At 48.5% G+C, this 19,899-nt stretch overlaps 1 protein-coding gene across 1 annotated transcript; it reads right to left on the bottom strand.

The window, feature by feature from the left end:
* Positions 1-5,726: 5,726 nt before the first annotated feature.
* Positions 5,727-19,540, bottom strand: LOC129474441 (acyl-protein thioesterase 1-like). Its single transcript, XM_055265720.2, has 3 exons — positions 19,527-19,540; positions 19,034-19,486; positions 5,727-5,856 (listed from the first exon to the last, which is right to left on the bottom strand). Exons 2-3 carry the CDS (start codon positions 19,477-19,479, stop codon positions 5,778-5,780), a joined length of 525 nt encoding a protein of 174 aa, XP_055121695.1. The 5' UTR covers positions 19,480-19,486; positions 19,527-19,540; the 3' UTR covers positions 5,727-5,777.
* Between the last annotated feature and the right edge of the window lie 359 nt (positions 19,541-19,899).

The following is a 19,899-nucleotide window of genomic DNA, read 5'->3' as shown; positions in this document are numbered from 1 at the left end:
GAGATTTTCTTAATTTTCTTTCATGCTTTATGAATAAATTCAATGAATTTGTTTGGGATTTATTATCACTAACAATGGAACTTTAGCTTTTGGTTTTTCTTTTCTTTTCTTTTTGAGATGGATTCTTGCTCTGCTCCAGGCTAGAGTGCAGTGGTGTAATCTCAGCTCACTGCAACTTCCGCCTCCCAGGTTCAAGCAATTCTCTTGCCTCAGCCGAGTAGCTGTGATTATAGGTGCCTCCCACAACACCCGGCTAATTTTTGCATTTCTAGTAGAGACGCTGGTTTCACCATGTTGACCAGGCTGGTCTCGAACTCCTGACCTGATGTTCCGCCCACCTTGGCCTCCCAAAGAGCTGGGATTACAGGTGTGAGCCACCGTGCCCTGTCGGTTTTCCTTTTTTCTTAAGTGAAGGCAAGTTTATCAGGAAAGTAAAGGAATAGAAGAATGGCTACTCCATAGACAGGGCAACCTAGCTTTTGATTTTTATACTCATCAGATTTTTTGGAAAGGAATCATTTGAGAAACACTAGTAGTAATTGCCTGCTATGTAAAGTTGTGTTGGATCAATACCCAAAATTGCACTTCTCTTTTAAAGCAAAGCTCTAGAAGCCCACATAATGCTTTCAGTCGAGTGCCAAATCTGAAATTCATTTTCTGGCCGGGCACAGTGGCTCACGCCTGTAATCCCAGCACTTTGGGAGGCCGAAGTGGGTGGATCACCTGAGATCAGGAGTTAGAGACCAGCCCAGCCAAAATGTTGAAACCCCATCTCTGCTAAAAATACAAAAAATTAGCCAGCTATGGTGGCAGGCACCTGTAATGCCAGCTACTTGGGAGGCTGAAGCAGGAAAATCGCTTGAATTTGGGAGGCGGAGGTTTCAGTGAGTAGAGATCGCAAGACTCCCTTGCAATAAATATAAATAAAATAAAATAAAATTCATTTTCTGTAAAGGACTGTTCCTTCCACTGGAAATGATGGATACCAAACTCAGTAGCCTTGTCTGTACTTGCTTGGGGAATGGCTTAGCCGTTTTATCCTAAGTATCATAAGTAAAATAATTTCTTAGGAAATGGGAAAAAATGATATTAACTTATGCAACTGAAATGTTTTAAAATGCAGTTTATGGTGTAATAAAAATAATTTGGATATCTCAGTTACTGCAAAGAGGGTTTGTTTCTTGTTCGTGGAATTGCTCCACAGATTGACTGCATTTTTACTAGGTTTTGTCTTCATTCCAAAATCCAGGCTGACGAAGCAGCCTCTGTCTACATTGTTCTGATTATCATGGCTTAGAGAAAACAAGTGGTTAACCACATATTGGCTCTTAAAATGTATGCTCAGAAGTGACATACATTACTCCAGTCCATCTACACTGACCAAATAAAGTTCCATAGGCATGTCTAATGTCTGTGGGTCAGGAAAATATACTCTCGGAAGGATCATCCAAAATCATGGAACAATAACAAAACTTACAGAAAAATTTCCTACACGACTAAATACTAAGTTATGATATATTCATTCATAAAGAAATGAACTTTTTATTTAATACCTTTTAGTTAATAGTAATAATATTTAGTATCTATTGTGCACCTAGTATGTGATAAAATCAATGATGGGCATTTTACTTTATTATTATATTTTTATTTTTTTGAGACAGGGTCTCACTGCAGTGGTGTGATCATGGCTGATGGCAGCGTCCATCTTGTGAATCAAGTAATCCTCCCATCTCAGCCTCCTGGCTAGCTGAGACTACAGGCATGCACCTTTGTGCCTGGCTAATTTATGTTTAGTACAGATGCAGCATGGCTATGTTGCCCAGGCTGCTCTCCAAGTCCTGGGATCCAGCAATCTTCCTGTCTTGGCCTCTCAAAGTGTTGTGATTACAGGCATAGGCCACCATGCCCAGCCAATAATCAGGATTTTACATGTGCAATGTCATTTAAATTTAAGAGGCTGACGTACAATTATCCTCATTTTAAAGATGAAGCTAGTGAGATTTAGTGAAGTTGTTTTGAGTTGCATAGATAGTATAATAACAAGTAATGACGTAGAACTGAGTCCAATTCTGCGTGAATTGCCTTATGCACACTAACAATAACAATGTGTCAGTTTATAAATATACTTAACTTGTATCCAAACCTACTTATTCTTTTTTTCTTTACTAATTTAAATTATCTTTGGTGCTGCCTTGAATAAAATACCCATTTGGAACCCATAAGAGAGCAGCACTCTTGAGAATAAATATGAAGACAATGAAGCAATCACTTCCAGTGAGCTCGGCAGAACCGTGTGGCCACACTGTATTGACCACCCTCACAAACCATGCAGAGCTCCAGGACACTTAAAACTTTAGCTGGTAACAATAGTGAGCCACCTATGAAATTAAAGTTTCAACTGTGCTTTAAAACTGAAAAGAATAAATATGATTATTGCTAACATTTTTAATTTGTTCATTTGACTTTGGGGATGAATGAGTAGATGCAAGAGAGGGGAGATGACATGTCTTAATGGTCTTTTGAATTAATAAATTAATTTGATTTGGTCTATCAGAAGCCTATTGGCAACTTCTGAACCAACCATAGCTATCTAAATTGTCTTTGTCAGTTCAAAGAGCCCCAAGGTGTATATGACTGATGCTGCCATCTGTGTCCTCACAGTGATGCGGTGACAGCATCCTGTGTACACGTACAGAGCTAATACCATGGCTTCGCTCACAGAGCCCATGACTCAATTGGAAAACTAGATAACTCATTCTGAAATTCTCCCCCTCAGTAAATCCACAGGGAATCACTTGGCTTTTACATCTTGTTGGGTTTTGGTTTGCATGAAATAGCTTAAGAAGACTTTTTATTCTTTTTACTTTTTTAGGACTTGTTCTGAATGTGGAAAACAAGTCCAGAAGACTTTTTTTTTTTTGTTTTACTATTTGCTACATTTGTCCCAGATTATCTTAAACTTTTATGCTTATGTTTTATTAAGCAAAACAGGTGCTCCCTAGAATCTCTGGGATATTTATGAGGCATTGGCAACAGAATTTGAAGAGTAGCTTCCTCTTTTACCTCAATCTTCTTTGAGGTTTGAATGGTTCAGTTTTATGATAGATTTTTTATTATGAGGTGCTGTGCTGTTATAAAATGTGAACTTGTGCACAAATGTGCAGATCCAATGTTTTTCCTAAAAATTAAAATTATATATAAACAAGATAATTAATAAATAAATAAGTATTCTTACAGTCCCAAAGCCTGTTTATTGCTGAGTAAATTGTCAGTGTGCCTTAGTTGCTAAAATTTGCTAAGCCTGTTCAAGCCATATTTCATCATCTAATCTCTCATAAGCTGACCTCTTATGTTTGCCATCTCACCTGTTGATTCTTGTTGACCATTGACCTCCACCTGTTCGAACCCACTGTGGCCAATGGACAGAAATACATACAGTACTCTGGACCTAGAGGTGTTTCACTAATCTTACCCTCCATAATTCAATCTATAGCAGATTTGAAAGAAGGCTTTCTTTCCTATTCTAAAGGATGCTTTTATATACATTTGTGGTTTTCTATCAGTAAATGCAGGTAGGTACACACAGACTTCAGTCATATGGAAAACTAAAGAACTAAGACACCCAAGATGATCATACAAAAATAGGAATTGTCTAAGACCATAGAAAATACAGTTACTGCAATTGCTGAGCTTTTAAAAATTCAAACATATATTGCCAACAAATCAAATCTTATTTTTGAAATCCAATCTTCTCTGTAGAGTTAGGCAATTTGTTAAAAAAAAGCTTAAACTATTTTAAATGTTTATTTTTAAAAAATATGTGATTATCATCTTTTCTTATAACTTCTGATAAATATGGAATAAAAATATTCTCTTTTGGATGTTTTGAATGCTTTATATGAACATTGTGATAGAATGTGAATTTACTCTTTGACATTTTATTGTGGTTATTACTATGAACACGTTTTATTTATACAAAAAACTAGAACAAAGTGGAAGAACTTTTATAACAATGAGGATGTATAGAACCAATTTTTTAAAAAGTTCTTGTACATTATACCCACTCAGAAACATAAAACTGATGGATTTTTTGTTTAAAATTAAATTTTATTTCACATTGTTAGAAATCATAAAAATCATTTACATTTTTCCATGTTACAGCACAACATTTCAATGGAATATTTCTTTGCATAAATAATATCTTGCTGATTTGTAGAACTGAAATAACAGTTTATGTTCTTCAAGGTAAAGAAAAATAACATAGTAAATGATTGTTTAAAATTTTTTATTCAAGACATAAACATACAGCTTCATTATTAACATCCTATATAGTTCATTACTGAAGTATTTCCATTATTGATTAGCACCCATTTATAAAGACACACTCTTAATATTATTTTGGTCAGCTATAATACAGCAGAAAAATTAACACAGTTCAGAAATATCAAGCATACATTTTTGCTACATATCAATCTGTATGGTAACTACACTTTATGTATATGGGGTTCTGACTAGCCTTTATTACCCATAAGTTTGTTTTCAAATAATTTTTACCAGTAATTTGGAAATTTTGACAATTTAAAATGATTGCCATTTTTAAGGTTGCATGAAAAACTAATACAAAAAATAATTTGACTCAAGTGAAAATTTCAAATAAGTCCACTGACAGATGAAAATAAAGCAAAAAATTACAATAGATTCCTCATCTTCTACAGTAGTTGGTTTCAAATGTGTACAAAGTAAACTCTATGCTATGAGGAGATGAAATCATCTTAGAAGTTAGTTTTTAAGATCAGTCTTAAAGATATTTCAGAACATACTAGAATATGATCTAATTATTCTTTCAGTTGTTTACAGAAAAATAAAACCACAGAATTACTCCTGTTACCTGGGATGAAGATCCTAATAACTAGGTATAAATTTGGATAAGGTAGAGTAATTTGAAACAAGTAACGTATGAAGTTTTAATGTCTGGTTTGTCTATAAAACATAAATAGATTTTAAATACCTTATATCTGTGACCCAGAATGTCAAATTATAGCATGTATTGACAGTAGCGGTCTGTGGCAGAGAGGCAATATTTGGTCTGCTATGAAGGACAATAAAGAAAGAACAATTTTTTTTTTCTTGAGAGAAAAGAATATTAAATAGAAATAATATCAGGGAAAAGAAAAGCCTGGTCCCAAAATAAAAGGGCCATTAATTGAAGAGAACAATTTTACTTTTTCTTGACAATGAACAGCATTATCCCTATTATTAGGAATAATGTAATACCACCTCATTCTTATTATGTATTACAATCATTATGTATATATGAACACATATATAAAAATACAGACACTGCATGGTGAATAAGCAATTTTGGAATAAATCCATAGACTAAGTCACAGCATGCATAAATTGTTTGTATCTTAACTGCTCATTTACACCTGAACAAATTTTCATTAAGCATACTGCTAATTTTCAAATGATGTAATACAAAATCTGGTGGCAGTACTGTATTATTTTGCTGAATTACATTTGAGAAAAAAGAAGCTATCTGCTTCATCTATTTTAATATAGTAGATCCTGGATCCTCTCATAAGAATACATGTATAGAAACTTAAAAGATCATAAATTTCTCATAAGGAGACATTATTTGATCTGTGCCATTGGCTTGTATTTGCAAAACATTTTAACACTGCAAACATTAGAAATTTGAAGACTGGGCATGGCAAAAGGTTTATACTCTACTACAATGATGCTGGTGTACTTCTACAAAAGGCCTCTTAACGACGTTAATCAATTGGAGGTAGGAGTTTATCAATGAATTGCTTGACATCCATCATTTCCTTCTGATGCAAACTGTGCGTCATACTGAGAGGTGACAACCTGCTAGCAGCCCTCCCTCAGTCTTGGCACCCCCTCAGGCCACAGCGTCCACTCTGGCTGTGTTTGAGGAGCCCTTCAGCCAGCGACTGCACTGCGGGGGCCCCTCTGTGGGCTGGCTGAGGATGGAGCCAGCTCCCTCTGCTTGCGGGGAGGTGTGGAGGGAGAGGCACAAGTGGGAACCAGGGCTGCTGTGTGTGGCGATCGTGGGCCAGCACGAGTTCTGGGTTTGTGTGGGCTTGGTGGGCCCTGCACTTGGAGCGGCCAGCCAGCACCACCAGCCCCAGGCACCGAGGGTGCACTGGGTCCCCCAGCAGTGCCGGCCCGCCAGCACTGTGCTTGAATTCTCGCCAGGCCTCAGCTGCCTCCCCGCAGGGCAGGGCTCGGGAGCTGCAGCCAGCCATGCCTGAGCCTCCCCACCACCATGGGCTCCTGTGTGGCTGAGCCTCCCCAACAAGTGCCGCCCCCTGCTCTGCGGTGCCTGTTCCCATCCACTGCCCAAGGGCTGAGGAGTGTGGGCACACAGTGTGGGGCTGGCGGGCAGCTCTGCCTGTGGCCCTGGTGTGGGATCCACTAGGTAAAGCCAGCTGGGCTCCTGAGTCTGGTGGGGACTTGGAGAATCTTTATGTCTAGCTAAGGGATTGTAAATACACCAATCAGCACTCTGTCTCTAACTCAAGGTTTGTAAAGACAACAATCAGCACCCTGTGTCTAGCTCAAGGTGTGTAAATGCACCAATCAGTGCTCTGTGGGGACTTGGAGAACTTTTGTGTCTAGCTCAGGCACTGTAAACACACCAATGAGCACCCCTTCAAAACAGACCATTCAGCTCTCTGTAAAACAGACCAATCGTCTCTCTGTAAAATGGACCAGTCAGCAGGATGTGGGTGGGGCCAGATAAGGTGATAAAAGCAGGCTGCCCAAGCCAGCAGTGGCAACCTGCTTGTGTCCCCTTCCACACTGTGGAAGCTTTGTTCTTTTGCTCTTTGCAGTAAATCTTGCTGCTGCTCACTCTTCGGGTCCACACTGCCTCTATGAGCTGTAACACTCACCGCCAAAGTCCACAGCTTCATTCTTGAAGTCAGTGAGACCAAGAACCCACCAATTCTGGACACATTTTGGCAACCATGAAGGGACAATCACCTATTGCCAAGCAGTGAGACTGTCGCCTACCACCGAATGGTGAGACTGTTGCCCATTGCCAAGCAGTGAGTACCATTGGACCCCTTTCACTTGCTATTCTGTCCTATTTTTCCTTAGAATTTGGGGGCTAAATACTGGGCACCTGTTGGCCAGTTAAAAGTGACTAGCATGGCTGCTGGACTAAAGACATGGGTGACAGGCTTTCTGGGAAAGTGCTAACAACCCCTGACTCTTTGGAGTTGGGAGTGCTGGTTTGCCTGGAACTAGCTTCTGCTTTTCCTGTACTCCTGGGCTGAGCCAAAGGTTGGCAGAGAGGAAAGCCATGGAGCTCCAAGGTCCCAACAACAAGTTGGTTGACACTGCAGCCATGAGCAGAACTCTCAAAGGCATGTCACCCAAGTGAGACTCGCCCATCTATCCTATCTATCCTGACCCTTGCCCCCTGGGTCCTAATGCCTGCCAAACTTCTTCTCACCTCTCTTTTCCAAGGTTAGTCCCACTTCTAAAAATTGCTACCTGTCTCTGGTGCTTTTCTAGTTTTTCCTATAAGAATGACTTCTAGTATAAACTCTGTTACCCCTTCCTTCCTTCCTTCCTTCCTTCCTTCCTTCCTTCCTTCCTTCCTTCCTTCCTTCCTTCCTTCCATCCTTCCTTCCTTTCTTTCTTTTTTTCTTACTTTCTTTCTTTTTTTTCCCTCTGGGGCCCAGGCTGCAATCTACTCTGCTCACTGCTGCCCTGCCCCGCAGACTGCCTGGGACTGCCGGCGCCCATTGCCTGCTTTTTCTCCTTTCCCTGCAGGCGTGGTTTCACCATGTTGGCCACACTGGTCTCCAGCTCCTGACCCCGAGTACTCTGCCTGCCTCGGCCTCCCGAGGTGCTGGGACTGCAGACGGAGTCTCGCTCGCTCGGTGCTCGGTGTTGCCTGGGCTGGAGTGCGGTGGTGTGGTCTTGGCTCACAGCAACCTCCGCCTCCCAGCCGCCTGTCTTGGCCTACCAGGGTGCTGGGATTGCAGCCCCTGCCCAGCTGCCACCCCGTCTGGGAGGTGGGGAGCGTCTCTGCTCGGCCGCCCCTCTGCCCAGCCGCCCCATCTGGGAAGTGAGGAGCGCCTCTGCCCGGCCACCCATCATCTGGGAGGTGAGGAGTGCCTCTGCCCAGCCACCCATTGTCTAGGAGGTGAGGAGCGCCTCTGTCTGGCCACCCATCGTCTGGGAGGTGAGGAGCGCCTCTGCCCGGCCACCCATTGTCTGGAAAGTGAGGAGCACCTCTGCCCAGCCACCCATCGTCTGGGAAGTGAGGAGTGCCTCTGCTTGGCCGCCCCGTCTGGGAATAAGTGAGGAGCGCCTCTGCCCGGCTGCCCCGTCTGGGAAGAAGTGAGGAGTGCCTCTGCCCAGCCGCCCCGTCTGGGAAGAAGTGAGGAGTGCCTCTGCCCAGCCGCCCTGTCTGGGAAGTGGGGAGCGCCTCTGCCCGGCCGCCCTGTCTGGGAAATGAGGAGCGCCTCTGCCCGGCTACCCATCGTCTGGGGAGTGAGGAGTGCCTCTGCCCGGCCGCCCCGTCTGGGAACTGAGGAGCGCCTCTGCCCGGCCGCCCATCGTCTGGGAGGTGAGGAGCGCCTCTGCCTGGCCGCCCCGTCTGGGAAGAAGTGAGGGCGCCTCTGCCCGGCCACCCCATACAGGAAGAAGTGAGGAGCGCCTCTGCCCGGCTGCCCCGTCTGGGAAATGAGGAGCGCCTCTGCCCAGCTACCCATCGTCTGGGGAGTGAGGAGTGCCTCTGCCCGGCCGCCCCATCTGGGAACTGAGGAGCGCCTCTGCCCGGCCGCCCATCGTCTGGGAGGTGAGGAGCGCCTCTGCCCGGCCGCCCATCGTCTGGGAAGTGAGGAGTGCCTCTGCCCGGCCACCCATCGTCTGGGAGGTGAGGAGCGCCTCTGCCCGGCCGCCCCATCTGGGAAATGAGGAGCGCCTCTGCCCGGCCACCCATCGTCTGGGAAGTGAGGAGCGCCTCTGCCCGGCCACCCATCGTCTGGGAAGTGAGGAGCACCTCTGCCCGGCCACCCATCGTCTGGGAGGTGAGGAGCGCCTCTGCCTGGCCACCCATCACCTGGGAAGTGAGGAGCGCCTCTGCCTGGCCGCCCCGTCTGGAAAGAAGTGAGGGCGCCTCTGACCGGCCACCCCATACGGGAAGAAGTGAGGAGCGCCTCTGCCTGGCCGCCCCATCTGGGAACTGAGGAATGCCTCTGCCTGGCCGCCCCGTCTGGGAAGTGAGGAGCACCTCAGCCCGGCCTCCGTGTCTGGGAAGTGAGGAGCGCCTCTGCCCGGCCGTCCTGTCTGGGAAGTGAGGAGCGCCTCTGCCCGGCCACCCATCATCTGGGAGGTGAGGAGCGCCTCTGCCCGGCCACCCATCATCTGGGAAGTGAGGAGCGCCTCTGCCCGGCCACCCCATCTGAGAAGTGAGGAGCGCCTCTGCCCAGCCGCCCCGTCCGGGAAGTGAGGAGCGCCTCTGCCTGGCTGCCCCATCTGGGAAGTGAGGAACACCTCTGCCCGCCCGCCCCATCTGGGAAGTGAGGAGTGCCTCTGCCCGGCCACCCCGTCTGGGAAGTGAGGAGCACCTCTGCCCGGCTGCCCATTGTCTGGGATGTGAGGAGCGCCTCTGCCCGGCTGCCCCGTCTGGGAAGTGAGGAACACCTCTGCCCGCCTGCCCCATCTGGGAAGTGAGGAGCGCCTCTGCCCAGCCGCCCCATCTGGGAAGTGAGGAGCGCCTCTGCCCGGCCACCCCATCTGGGAAGTGAGGAGCGCCTCTGCCCGGCCGCCTCTTCTGGGAATTGAGGGGCGACTCTGCCCGGCCGCCCCATCTGGGAAGTGAGGAGCCCCTCTGCCCGGCCGCCCCGTCCAGGAAGAAGTGAGGAGCGCCTCTGCCCGGGCACCCTGTCCAGGAAGAAGGGAGGAGCCCCTCTGCCCGGCCACCCCGTGTGGGAAGAAGTGAGGAGCGCCTCTGCCCGGCCGCCCATCATCTGGGAGGTGAGGAGCACCTCTGCCTGGCCGCCCATCGTCTAGGAAGTGAGGAGTGCCTCTGCCCGGCCACCCATCGTCTGGGAGGTGAGGAGCGCCTCTGCCCGGCCACCCATCGTCTGGGAGGTGACGAGCGCCTCTGCCTGGCCGCCCCGTCTGGGAATTGAGGAGTGCCTCTGCCCTGCCGCCCCGTCTGTGAAGAAGTTAGGAGCGCCTCTGCCCGGCCACCCCGTACGGGAAGAAGTGAGGAATGCCTCTGCCTGGCCTCCCCATCTGGGAAGTGAGGAGCGCCTCTGCCCGGCCGCCCCGTCTGGGAAGTGAAGAGCACCTCTGCCCAGCTGCCCATTGTCTGGGATGTGAGAGCGCCTCTGCCCGGCTGCCCCATCTGGGAAGTGAGGAGCGCCTCTGCCCAGCCGCCCCATCTGGGAAGTGAGAAGCGCCTCTGCCCGGCCACTCCATACGGGAAGAAGTGAGGAGCGGCTCTGCCCGGCCGCCCCGTCTGGGACCTGAGGAGTGCCTCTGCCTGGCCGCCCTGTCTGGGAAGTGAGGAGCACCTCAGCTGGGCCTCCCCATCTGGGAAGTGAGGAGCGCCTCTGCCCAGCTGCCCTGTCTGGGAAGTGAGGAGCACCTCTGCCCGGCCACCGATCGTCTAGGAGGTGAGGAGCACCTCTGCCCGGCCGCCCATCTTCTGGGAGGTGAGGAGCGCCTCTGCCCGGCCTCCCCTTCTGGGAAGTGAGGAGCGCCTCTGCCCGGCCGCCCCGTCTGGGAAATGAGGAGAGCCTCTGCCCGGCTACCCATCATCTGGGGAGTGAGGAGCGCCTCTGCCCGGCCACCCATCATCTGGGAAGTGAGGAGCGCCTCTGCCCAGCCACCCATCGTCTGGGAAGTGAGGAGCGCCTCTGCCTGGCTGCCCCATCTGGGAAGTGAGGAGCGCCTCTGCCTGGCCGCCGCATCTGGGAAGAAGTGAGGAGCGCCTCTGCCCGGCCGCGCCGTCTGGGAAGAAGTGAGGAGCGCCTCTGCCCGGCCACCCCGTATGGGAAGAAGTGAGGAGCGCCTCTGCCCATCCACCCCGTCTGGGAACTGAGGAGCGCCTCTGCCCGGCCGCCCCGTCTGGGAAGTGAGGAGTGCCTCAGCCCAGCCTCCCCATCTGGGAAGTGAGGAGCGCCTCTGTCCGGCCGCCCCATCTGGGAAGTGAGGAGCACCTCTGCCCGGCTGTCCATTGTCTGGGATGTGAGGAGCGCCTCTGCCTGGCTGCCCCGTCTGGGAAGTGAGGAACACCTCTGCCCGCCCGCCCCATCTGGGAAGTGAGGAGCGCCTCTGCCCGGCCACCCCATCTGGGAAGTGAGGAGCGCCTCTGCCCGGCCGCCCCGTCTGGGAAGTGAGGAGCACCTCTGCCCGGCTGTCCATTGTCTGGGATGTGAGGAGCGCCTCTGCCCAGCTGCCCCGTCTGGGAAGTGAGGAACACCTCTGCCCGCCCGCCCCATCTGGGAAGTGAGGAGCGCCTCTGCCCGGCCACCCCATCTGGGAAGTGAGGAGCGCCTCTGCCCGGCCACCCCGTCTGGGAAGTGAGGAGCCCCTCTGCCCGCCCACCCCATCTGGGAAGTGAGGAGCCCCTCTGCCCAGCCGCCCCGTCTGGGAAGTGAGGAGCCCCTCTGCCCGGCCACCCATCGTCTGGGAAGTGAGGAGCGCCTCTGCCCGGCCACTCATCATCTGGGAAGTGAGGAGCACCTGTGCCTGGCCACCCATCGCCTGGGAAGTGAGGAGCGCCTCTGCCCGGCCACCCATCATCTGGGAAGTGAGGAGCGCCTCTGCCCGGCCACCCATCGTCTGGGAAGTGAGGAGCACCTCTGCCCGGCCATCCCGTCTGGGAGGAAGTGTGGAGCGTCTCTGCCCGACTGCCCCGTCTGGGAAGAAATGAGCAACACGTCTACCCGGTCGCCCCATCTGGGAAGTGAGGAACGCCTCTGCCCAGCCGTCCTGTCTGGGATGTGGGGAGTGCCTCTGCCCGACCGCCCTGTCTGGGAGGTCTACCACGGAGGGCAGAAGCAATGTGGGGGCTGGACGTGGTGGCTCACGCCTGTGGTCCTGGCACTCTGGGGGGCCGAGGCGGGTTGATCACTTCGGGCTGGGAGTTCGAGACCAGCCTGGCCAACATGGTGAAACATGAAAAATACAACAGACAAACCAACCAACCAAGCCAGTGACAACAAAACAGGTCTACCCTGGAGTCATACTCAAATTTTTTCTATTTTCCTCCCTTTGTGATCCTTTATCCCAGTTTCTTTTTCTTCCTCTTCCTTCTCCTTCTTCTTTGTCAAATAGAGGATTGAGTTATTATCACTGATCCATATAAAGTCCCTGTCTCATTTATTTTAGTTCCCACCCCCCATTTCTATTCCCCGACTTCCCATGTGCAACCTTCCTAATATGTTTGATATGCATCTTTTTGTTTGTATGTGTTTTTAGAAAACGTTTTTTGTTTTGTGTCCAAAAAGAAATTAATAAAAAAAAAAAACTCTGTTACCTTCTTTAGGCACCTGGGCTCACCAACCAGAAAGACATGTTTTGCCCAAAGCCCCATCATAGTGGGGACTACCTGGAATTTTAGGATCCCTCCTCAGACTAACAGGCCTAACAAAAGCTATTCCTGAAGGTAGGATATGGGGAGCCTCAGAAATTGTATCCTTCCTATTCATATAAGTTAGGACAAAAGGTGTCACTCTTCCAACCCTGGAGATCCCTTCCCTCCTTCAGGGTATGGCCCTTCACTTCATTTTTTGGGCATAACATCTTTATAGGACAGGGGTAAAGTCCCAATACTAACAGGAGAATGCTTAGGACTCTAACAGGTTTTCGAGAATGCGTCATTAAGGGCCACTAAATCCAATTTTTCTCGGTCCTCCTTATGGTCTAGGAGGACAGGCAAGGGTGCAGGTTTTTGAGAATGCATCAGCAAATGCCACTAAATCTGACCTTCCTCAGTCCTCCATGTGGTCTGGAAGGAAAACTAGTGTTTCTGCTGCTGTGTCGGTGAGAGCAACTATTCTGATCAGCAGGGTCCAGGGACTGTTGTGGGTTCTTGGGCAGCGGTTGTTTCTGCTGCTGCATCAGTGAGCACAACTATTCTGATCAGCAGGGTCCAGGGACCATTGCAGGTTCTTGGGCTGGGGGAGAAACAAAACAAACCAAAACTGTGGGCAGTTTTGTCTTTCAGGTGGGAAACATTCAGGCATCAACAGGCTCACCCTTGAAATGCATCCTAAGCCATTGGGACCAATTTGACTCACAAACCCAGAAAAAGAGGCGGCTCATTTTTTTCTGCACTATGGCTTGGCCCCAATATTCTCTCTCTGATGGGAAAAATGGCCACCTGAGGGAAGTACAAATTACAATACTATCCTGAAGCTTGACCTTTTCTGTAAGAGGGAAGGCAAATGGAGTGAAATACCTTATGTCCAAGCTTTCTTTTCATTGAGGGAGAATACACAACTATGCAAAGCTTACAATTTACATCGCACAGGAGGACCTCTCAGCTTACCCCCATATCATAGCCTCCCTATAGCTCCCCTTCCTATTAATGGTAATCCTCCTTTAATCTCTCCTGCCCAGAAGGAAATAAGCAAAGAAATCTCCAAAGGACCACAAACCCCCCCAGGCTATTGTTTATGTCCCCTTCTCCCTCTCTGACTTAAAGCAGATCAAGGCAGACCTGGAGAAGTTTTCAGATGATCCTGATAGGTACCTAGATGTCCTACAGGGTCTAGGGCAAACCTTCAACCTCACTTGGAGAGATGTCATGCTACTGTTAGATCAAACCCTGGCTTTTAATGAAAAGAATGTGGCTTTAGCTGCAGCCTGAGAGTTTGGAGATACCTGGTATCTTAGTCAAGTAAATGATAGAATGACAGCTGAAGAAAGGGACAAATTCCCTACGGGTCAGCAAGCCATCCCCAGTATGGATCCCCACTGGGACCTTGACTCAGATCATGGGGACTGGAGTCATAAACATCTGTTGACCTGTGTTCTAGAAGGACTAAAGAGAATTAGAAAGAAGCCCATGAATTATTCAAAGATGTCCACCATAACTCAAGGAAAGAAAGAAAATCCTTCTACCTTCCTTGAGTGGCTATGGGAGGTCTTAAGAAAATATACTCCCCTGTCACCCAAACCACTCGAAGGTCAATTTATTCTAAAAGATAAGTTTATTACCAAATCAGCTGCAGATATCAGGAGAAAGCTCGAAAAGCAAGACCTAGGCCCTGAACAAAAATTGGAGGCATTATTAATCCTGGCAACCTTGGTGTTCTATAATAGGGACCAAGAGGAACAGGCCCAAAAGGAAAAGCGAGAGCAGAGAAATGCCACAGCCTTAGTCATGGCCCTCAGACAGACAAACCTTGGTGGTTCAGATAGGACAGAAAATGGAGCAGGCCAATCACCCGGTAGGGCTTGTTATCAGTGTAGTTTACTAGGACACTTTAAAAAAGATTGTCCAATGAGTAACAAGCTGCCCCCTCATCCATGTCCACTATGCCGAGGCAATCAGTGGAAGGTGCACTGCCCCAGAGGATGAAGATTCTCTGGGTCAGAAGCCCCCAACCAGATGATCCAACAACAGGACTGAGGGTGCCTGGGGCAAGTGCCAGCTCACGTCATCACCCTCACTGAGCCCCAGGTATGTTTAACCATTGAGGGCCAGGAAATTGATTTCCTCCTGGACACTGGTGCATCCTTCTCAGTATTAATCTCCTGTCCTGGATGACTGTCCTCAAGGTCCGTTACCATCCAAGGAATCCTGGGACAGCCTGTAACCAGGTATTTCTCCCACCTCCTCAGTTGTAATTGGGAGACTTTTTTCTTTTCACATGCCTTTCTTATTATGCCTGAAAGTCCCACACCCTAATTAGGGAGGGATATATTAGCCAAAGCTGAAACTGTTATCTACATGAATATGGGGAACAAGTTACCCATTTGTTGTCCCCTACTTGAGGAGGGAATCAACCCTGAAGTCTGGGCATTGGAAGGACAATTTGGAAGGACAAAAAATGCCCACCCAGTCCAAATCAGGTTAAAAGATCCCACCACTTTTCCTTATCAAAGGCAATATCCCTTAAGGCTTGAAGCTCATAAAGGATTACAGAATATTGTTAAACATTTAAAGGCTCAAGGTTTAGTAAGGAGATGCAGTAGTCCCTGCAACACCCCAATTCTAGGAGTACAAAAACGGAATGGTTAGTGGAGACTAGTGCAAGATCTTAGACTCATCAATGAGGCAATAATTCCTCTATATCCAGTTGTACCCAATCCCTATACCCTGCTCTCTCAAATACCAGAGGAAGCAGAATGGTTCATGGTTCTGGACCTCAAGGATGCCTTCTTTGTATTCCCCTGCACTCTGACTCCCAGTTTCTCTTCACCTTTGAGGATCCCACAGACCACATGTCCCAACTTACTTGGACAGTCTTGCCCCAAGGGTTTAGGGATAACCCTCATCTGTTTGGTCAAACACTGGCCCAAGATCTAGGCCGCTTCTCAAGTCCAGGCACTCTGGTCCTTCAATATGTGGATGATTTACTTTTGGCTACCAGTTCAGAAGCCTTGTGCCAGCAGGCTACTTTAGATCTCTTGAACTTTCCAGCTAATCAAGGGTACAAGGTGTCTAGGTCGAAGGCCCAGCTTTGCCTACAGTAGGTCAAATATCTAGGCCTAATCTTAGCCAGAGGGACCAGGGCCCTCAGCAAGGAACAAATACAGCCTATACTGGCTTATTCTCACCCTAAAACATTTAAACAGTTGCGGGGGTTCCTTGGAATTACTGGCTTTTGCTGACTATGAATCCCCAGATACAGCGAGATAGCCAGCCCTCTATACTGTAATCAAGAAAACCCAGATGGCAATTACTTATCTAGTAGAATGGGAACCAGAGGCAGAAACAGACTTCAAAACCTTAAAGCAGGTCCTTGTACAAGCTCCAGCTTTAAGCCTTCCCACAGGACAAAACTTCTCTTTATATGTCACAGAGATAGCTGGGATAGCTCTTGGAGTCCTTATTCAGACTCGTGGGACAACCCCACAACCAGTGGCATACCTAAGTAAGGAAATTGATGTAGTAGCAAAAGGTTAGCCTCACTGTTTAAGGGTAGTTGCGGCAGTGGCCGTCTTAGTGTCAGAGGCTATCAAAATGACACAAGGAAAGGATCTCACTGTCTGGACTACTCATGAGGTAAATGGCAAAGTAGGTACCAAAGGAAGTTTATGACTATCAGATAACCACCTACTTAGATACCAGGCACTACTCCTTGAGGGACCGGTGCTTCAAATATGCACATACGTGGCTCTCAACCCTGACACTTTTCTCCCAGAGGATGGGGAACTAATCGAGCATGAGTGCCAACAAATTACAGTCCAAACTTATGCTGCCTGAGATGACTCTTAGAAGTCCCCTTAGCTAATCCTGACCTTAACCTATATACCAATGGAAGTTCATTTGTGGAGAATGGGATACAAAGGGCAGGTTATGCCATATTTAGTGAGGTAAACATACTTGAAAGTAAGCCCCTTCCCCCAGGGACCAGTGCCCAGTTAGCAGAACTAGTGGCATTTACATGAGCCTTAGAACTGGGAAAGGGAAAAAGACTAAATGTGTACACAGATAGAAAGTATGCTTTTCTAATCCTATATGCCCATGCTGCAATATGGAAAGAAAGGGAGTTCCTAACCTCTGGGAACCTCCATTAAATACCACAAGGAAATCATGGAGTTACTGCACGCAGTACAAAAACTGAAGAAGCTGGCAGTCTTACACTGCCAGAGCCATCAAAAAGGGGAAGGAGAAGGGAGAACAGCAGCATAAGTGGCTGGCAAAGGTAGGGAAAGACCAGTAAGAAGGAAAGAGACAGAAAGTCAAAGACAGAGAGAGGAAGAAACAGAGAGACAAAGAAAAGGAGACACAGAGAGGAAGAAACAGAGAGACAAAGAAAAGGAGACAGAGAGAGAAAGAGAGACAGAAAGTCAAAGAAGGAATAAGAAAGAGAGAGACAAAGATGGAGTCAGAGAGAAAGAGAGACAGACAGAGAAAGTCAAAGAGAGAGTCAAAAAGAGAGGAAGAGACAAAGAAGAAGCCAAAAAGAAAGAAAGAGAGATGGAAGTAGTAAAGAAAAAACAGTGTACCCTATTCCTTTAAAAGCCAGGGTAAATTTCTGTCTACCCAGCCAAGGCATATTCTACTTATGTGGATATTCAACCCATATCTGCCTCTCAGACAGTTTGCAAGAAATAACGAAATCTATCCTTACTCTACAATCCCAAATAGACTCTTTGGCAACAGTGACTCTCCAAAACCACTGAGGCCTAGACCTCCTCACTGCTGAGAAAGGAGGACTCTGCACCTTCTTAGGGGAAGAGTGTTGTTTTTACACTCACCAGTCAGGGATTGTATGAGATGCTGCCTGGTGTTTACAGGAAAAGACTTCTGAAAGCAGACAACACCTTTCAAACTCATACCAACCTCTGGAGTTGGGCAACATGGCTTCTCCCCTTTCTAGGTCCTGTGGCAGCCATCTTGCTGTTACTCGCCTTTGAGACCTGTATTTTTAGCCTTCTTGTCAAATTTGTTTCCTCTAGAATCGAGGCCATCAAGCTACAGATGGTCTTATAAATGGAAGCCCAAATGAGTTCAACTAACAACTTCTACTGAGGACACCTGGACTGACCCGCTGGTGCTTTCACCGACCTAGAGAGCTCCCCTCTGGAGGACACTAGAACTGCAGGCCCCCTTCATCTCCCCTATCTGGCAGGAAGTAGCTAGAGTGGTCATCAGCCAAATTCCCAACAGCAGTTGGGGTGTCCTATTTAGAGGGAGGGTTGAGAGATGACAACATGCTAGCAGCCCTCACTCACTCTGGGCACTGCCTCAGGCCACGGCGTCCACTCTGGCTGCATTTGAGGAGCCCTTCAGCCCACTGCTGCACTGTGAGGGCCCCTCTCTGGGCTGGCCAAGGCCGGAGCCAGCTCCCTTTGCTTGCGGGGAGGTGTGGAGGGAGAGGTGCGGGTGGGTACTGGGACTGCTGTGTGCAGTGATCACGGGCCAGCGTGAGTTCCGGGTTGGTGTGGGCTCAGTGGGCTCCGTGCTTGGAGCAGCCAGCCAGCACCACCAGCACCAGGCAGTGAGGGGCTTAGCACCTGGGCCAGCAGCTGCGGAGGGTGCGCCAGGTCCCTCAGGAGTGCCAGCCTGCCAGCACTGCACTTGAATTCTTGCTGGGCCTCAGCTGCCTCCCCGCAGGGCAGGGCTTGGGACCTGCAGCCAGCCATGCCCGAGTCTCCCCACCACCATGGGCTCCTGTGTGGCTGAGCCTCCCTGACAAGTGCCGCTCCCTGCTCTGCAGCACCCGGTCCTATCCACCACCCAAGGGCTGAGGAGTGTGGGCACATGGCGCAGGGCTGGCAGGTAGGTCTGCCTGTGGCCCCAGTGCAGGATCCATTAGGCGAAGCCAGCTGGGCTCCTGAGTCTGGTGGGGACTTGGAGAATCTCTATGTCTAGCTAAGGGATTGTAAATACACCAATTAGCACTCTGTCTCTAACATAAGGTTTGTCAACACACCAATCAGCACCCTGTGTCTAGCTCAAGGTTTGTAAATGCACCAATCAGTGCTCTGTGGGGACTTGGAGAACTTTTGTGTCTAGCTCAGGCATTGTAAACACACCAATGAGCACCCTGTCAAAATGGACCAATCAGCTCTCTGTAAAACAGACCAATCGGCTCTCTGTAAAATGGACCAGTCAGCAGGATGTGAGTGGGGCCAGATAAGGGGATAAAAGCAGGCTGCCCAAGCCAGCAGTGGCAACCCACTTGTGTCCCCTTCCACACTGTGGAAGCTTTGTTCTTTTGCTCTTTGCAATAAATCTTGCTGCTGCACACTGTTTGGGCCCACACTGCCTTTATGAGCTGTAACACTCACCACCAAAGTCCACAGCTTCATTCTTGAAGTCAGTGAGACAAAGAAACTACTAATTCCGGGCACAATACCTTCATAGGTTTTAAAGGTCACATTGGCTGGATTCACCAATGTTTTTAGTTTTTCAGCCATCAGAGAACCAAACATCAGGGGGACTAAGGGGTCACAATCCCCGTGGCACTGGAGAATAGAAATATCTCTATTAGTGCCACCAATAGGACCCTGTGGAAATGAAGCCTGAAGTGGAAGCCAGCAACTGAGTGCAGTGACACCCACCAGTTTTTGCTGCGTGGTAAGGGCAGTATATAAACATAAAGCTCCTCCCTGAGAAAATTCTCCCAAAATAATTCTGTTAGAAAGAATGCCATTCTTCACTTCTTGGTCAATCAAAGCTTTTATATTTTCTGCTGCCTGTTTAATCCCAGATTCATCCTCTTGTGAATCTGGTGAAAGCCCAATAATATCAAACCATGAAGGCATGGCCATGTTCATATTTAATGTAACAGGCATAACAGGCGCATGCGGGCAGATATATTTGATATGTGAACTTCTGATACCTGCAAAGGTTTCTGCCCACCCGTGCCCAGTATCTCCCAATCCATGAAGGAAAATCATCGCGGCGGTGGCATTCCAGAGGGCGGGCTCGGTGGCTGGAAGAGGGGCTGACATGTTATTGCCGCACAAACACTTGCTCAGCTCACAGCGCAAGCATAAGGAAGAGCGGGCACCCAGCAGTGGCCCAAGGGCGTGTGAGTGGCTAGTCCCTGGCCCCACCGGGCGCGCGCTCCCGCGCGTCCAGGGTCCCAAAACTGCTTGTTTTAATCAATGTTAAATTTATATTTGTGTGGCTATGTATCACTGACTAAATTAAAGATATAAAATGTTTTTACTGAGTTCTTTTTGTTAAAATTTAAAAATGTCAAAATTTTC

Source organism: Symphalangus syndactylus, chromosome 24, assembly GCF_028878055.3.
Source record: "Symphalangus syndactylus isolate Jambi chromosome 24, NHGRI_mSymSyn1-v2.1_pri, whole genome shotgun sequence".
NCBI classification, from domain to species: domain Eukaryota; kingdom Metazoa; phylum Chordata; class Mammalia; order Primates; family Hylobatidae; genus Symphalangus; species Symphalangus syndactylus.
This window is presented reverse-complemented; position numbering and strand designations above follow the sequence as displayed.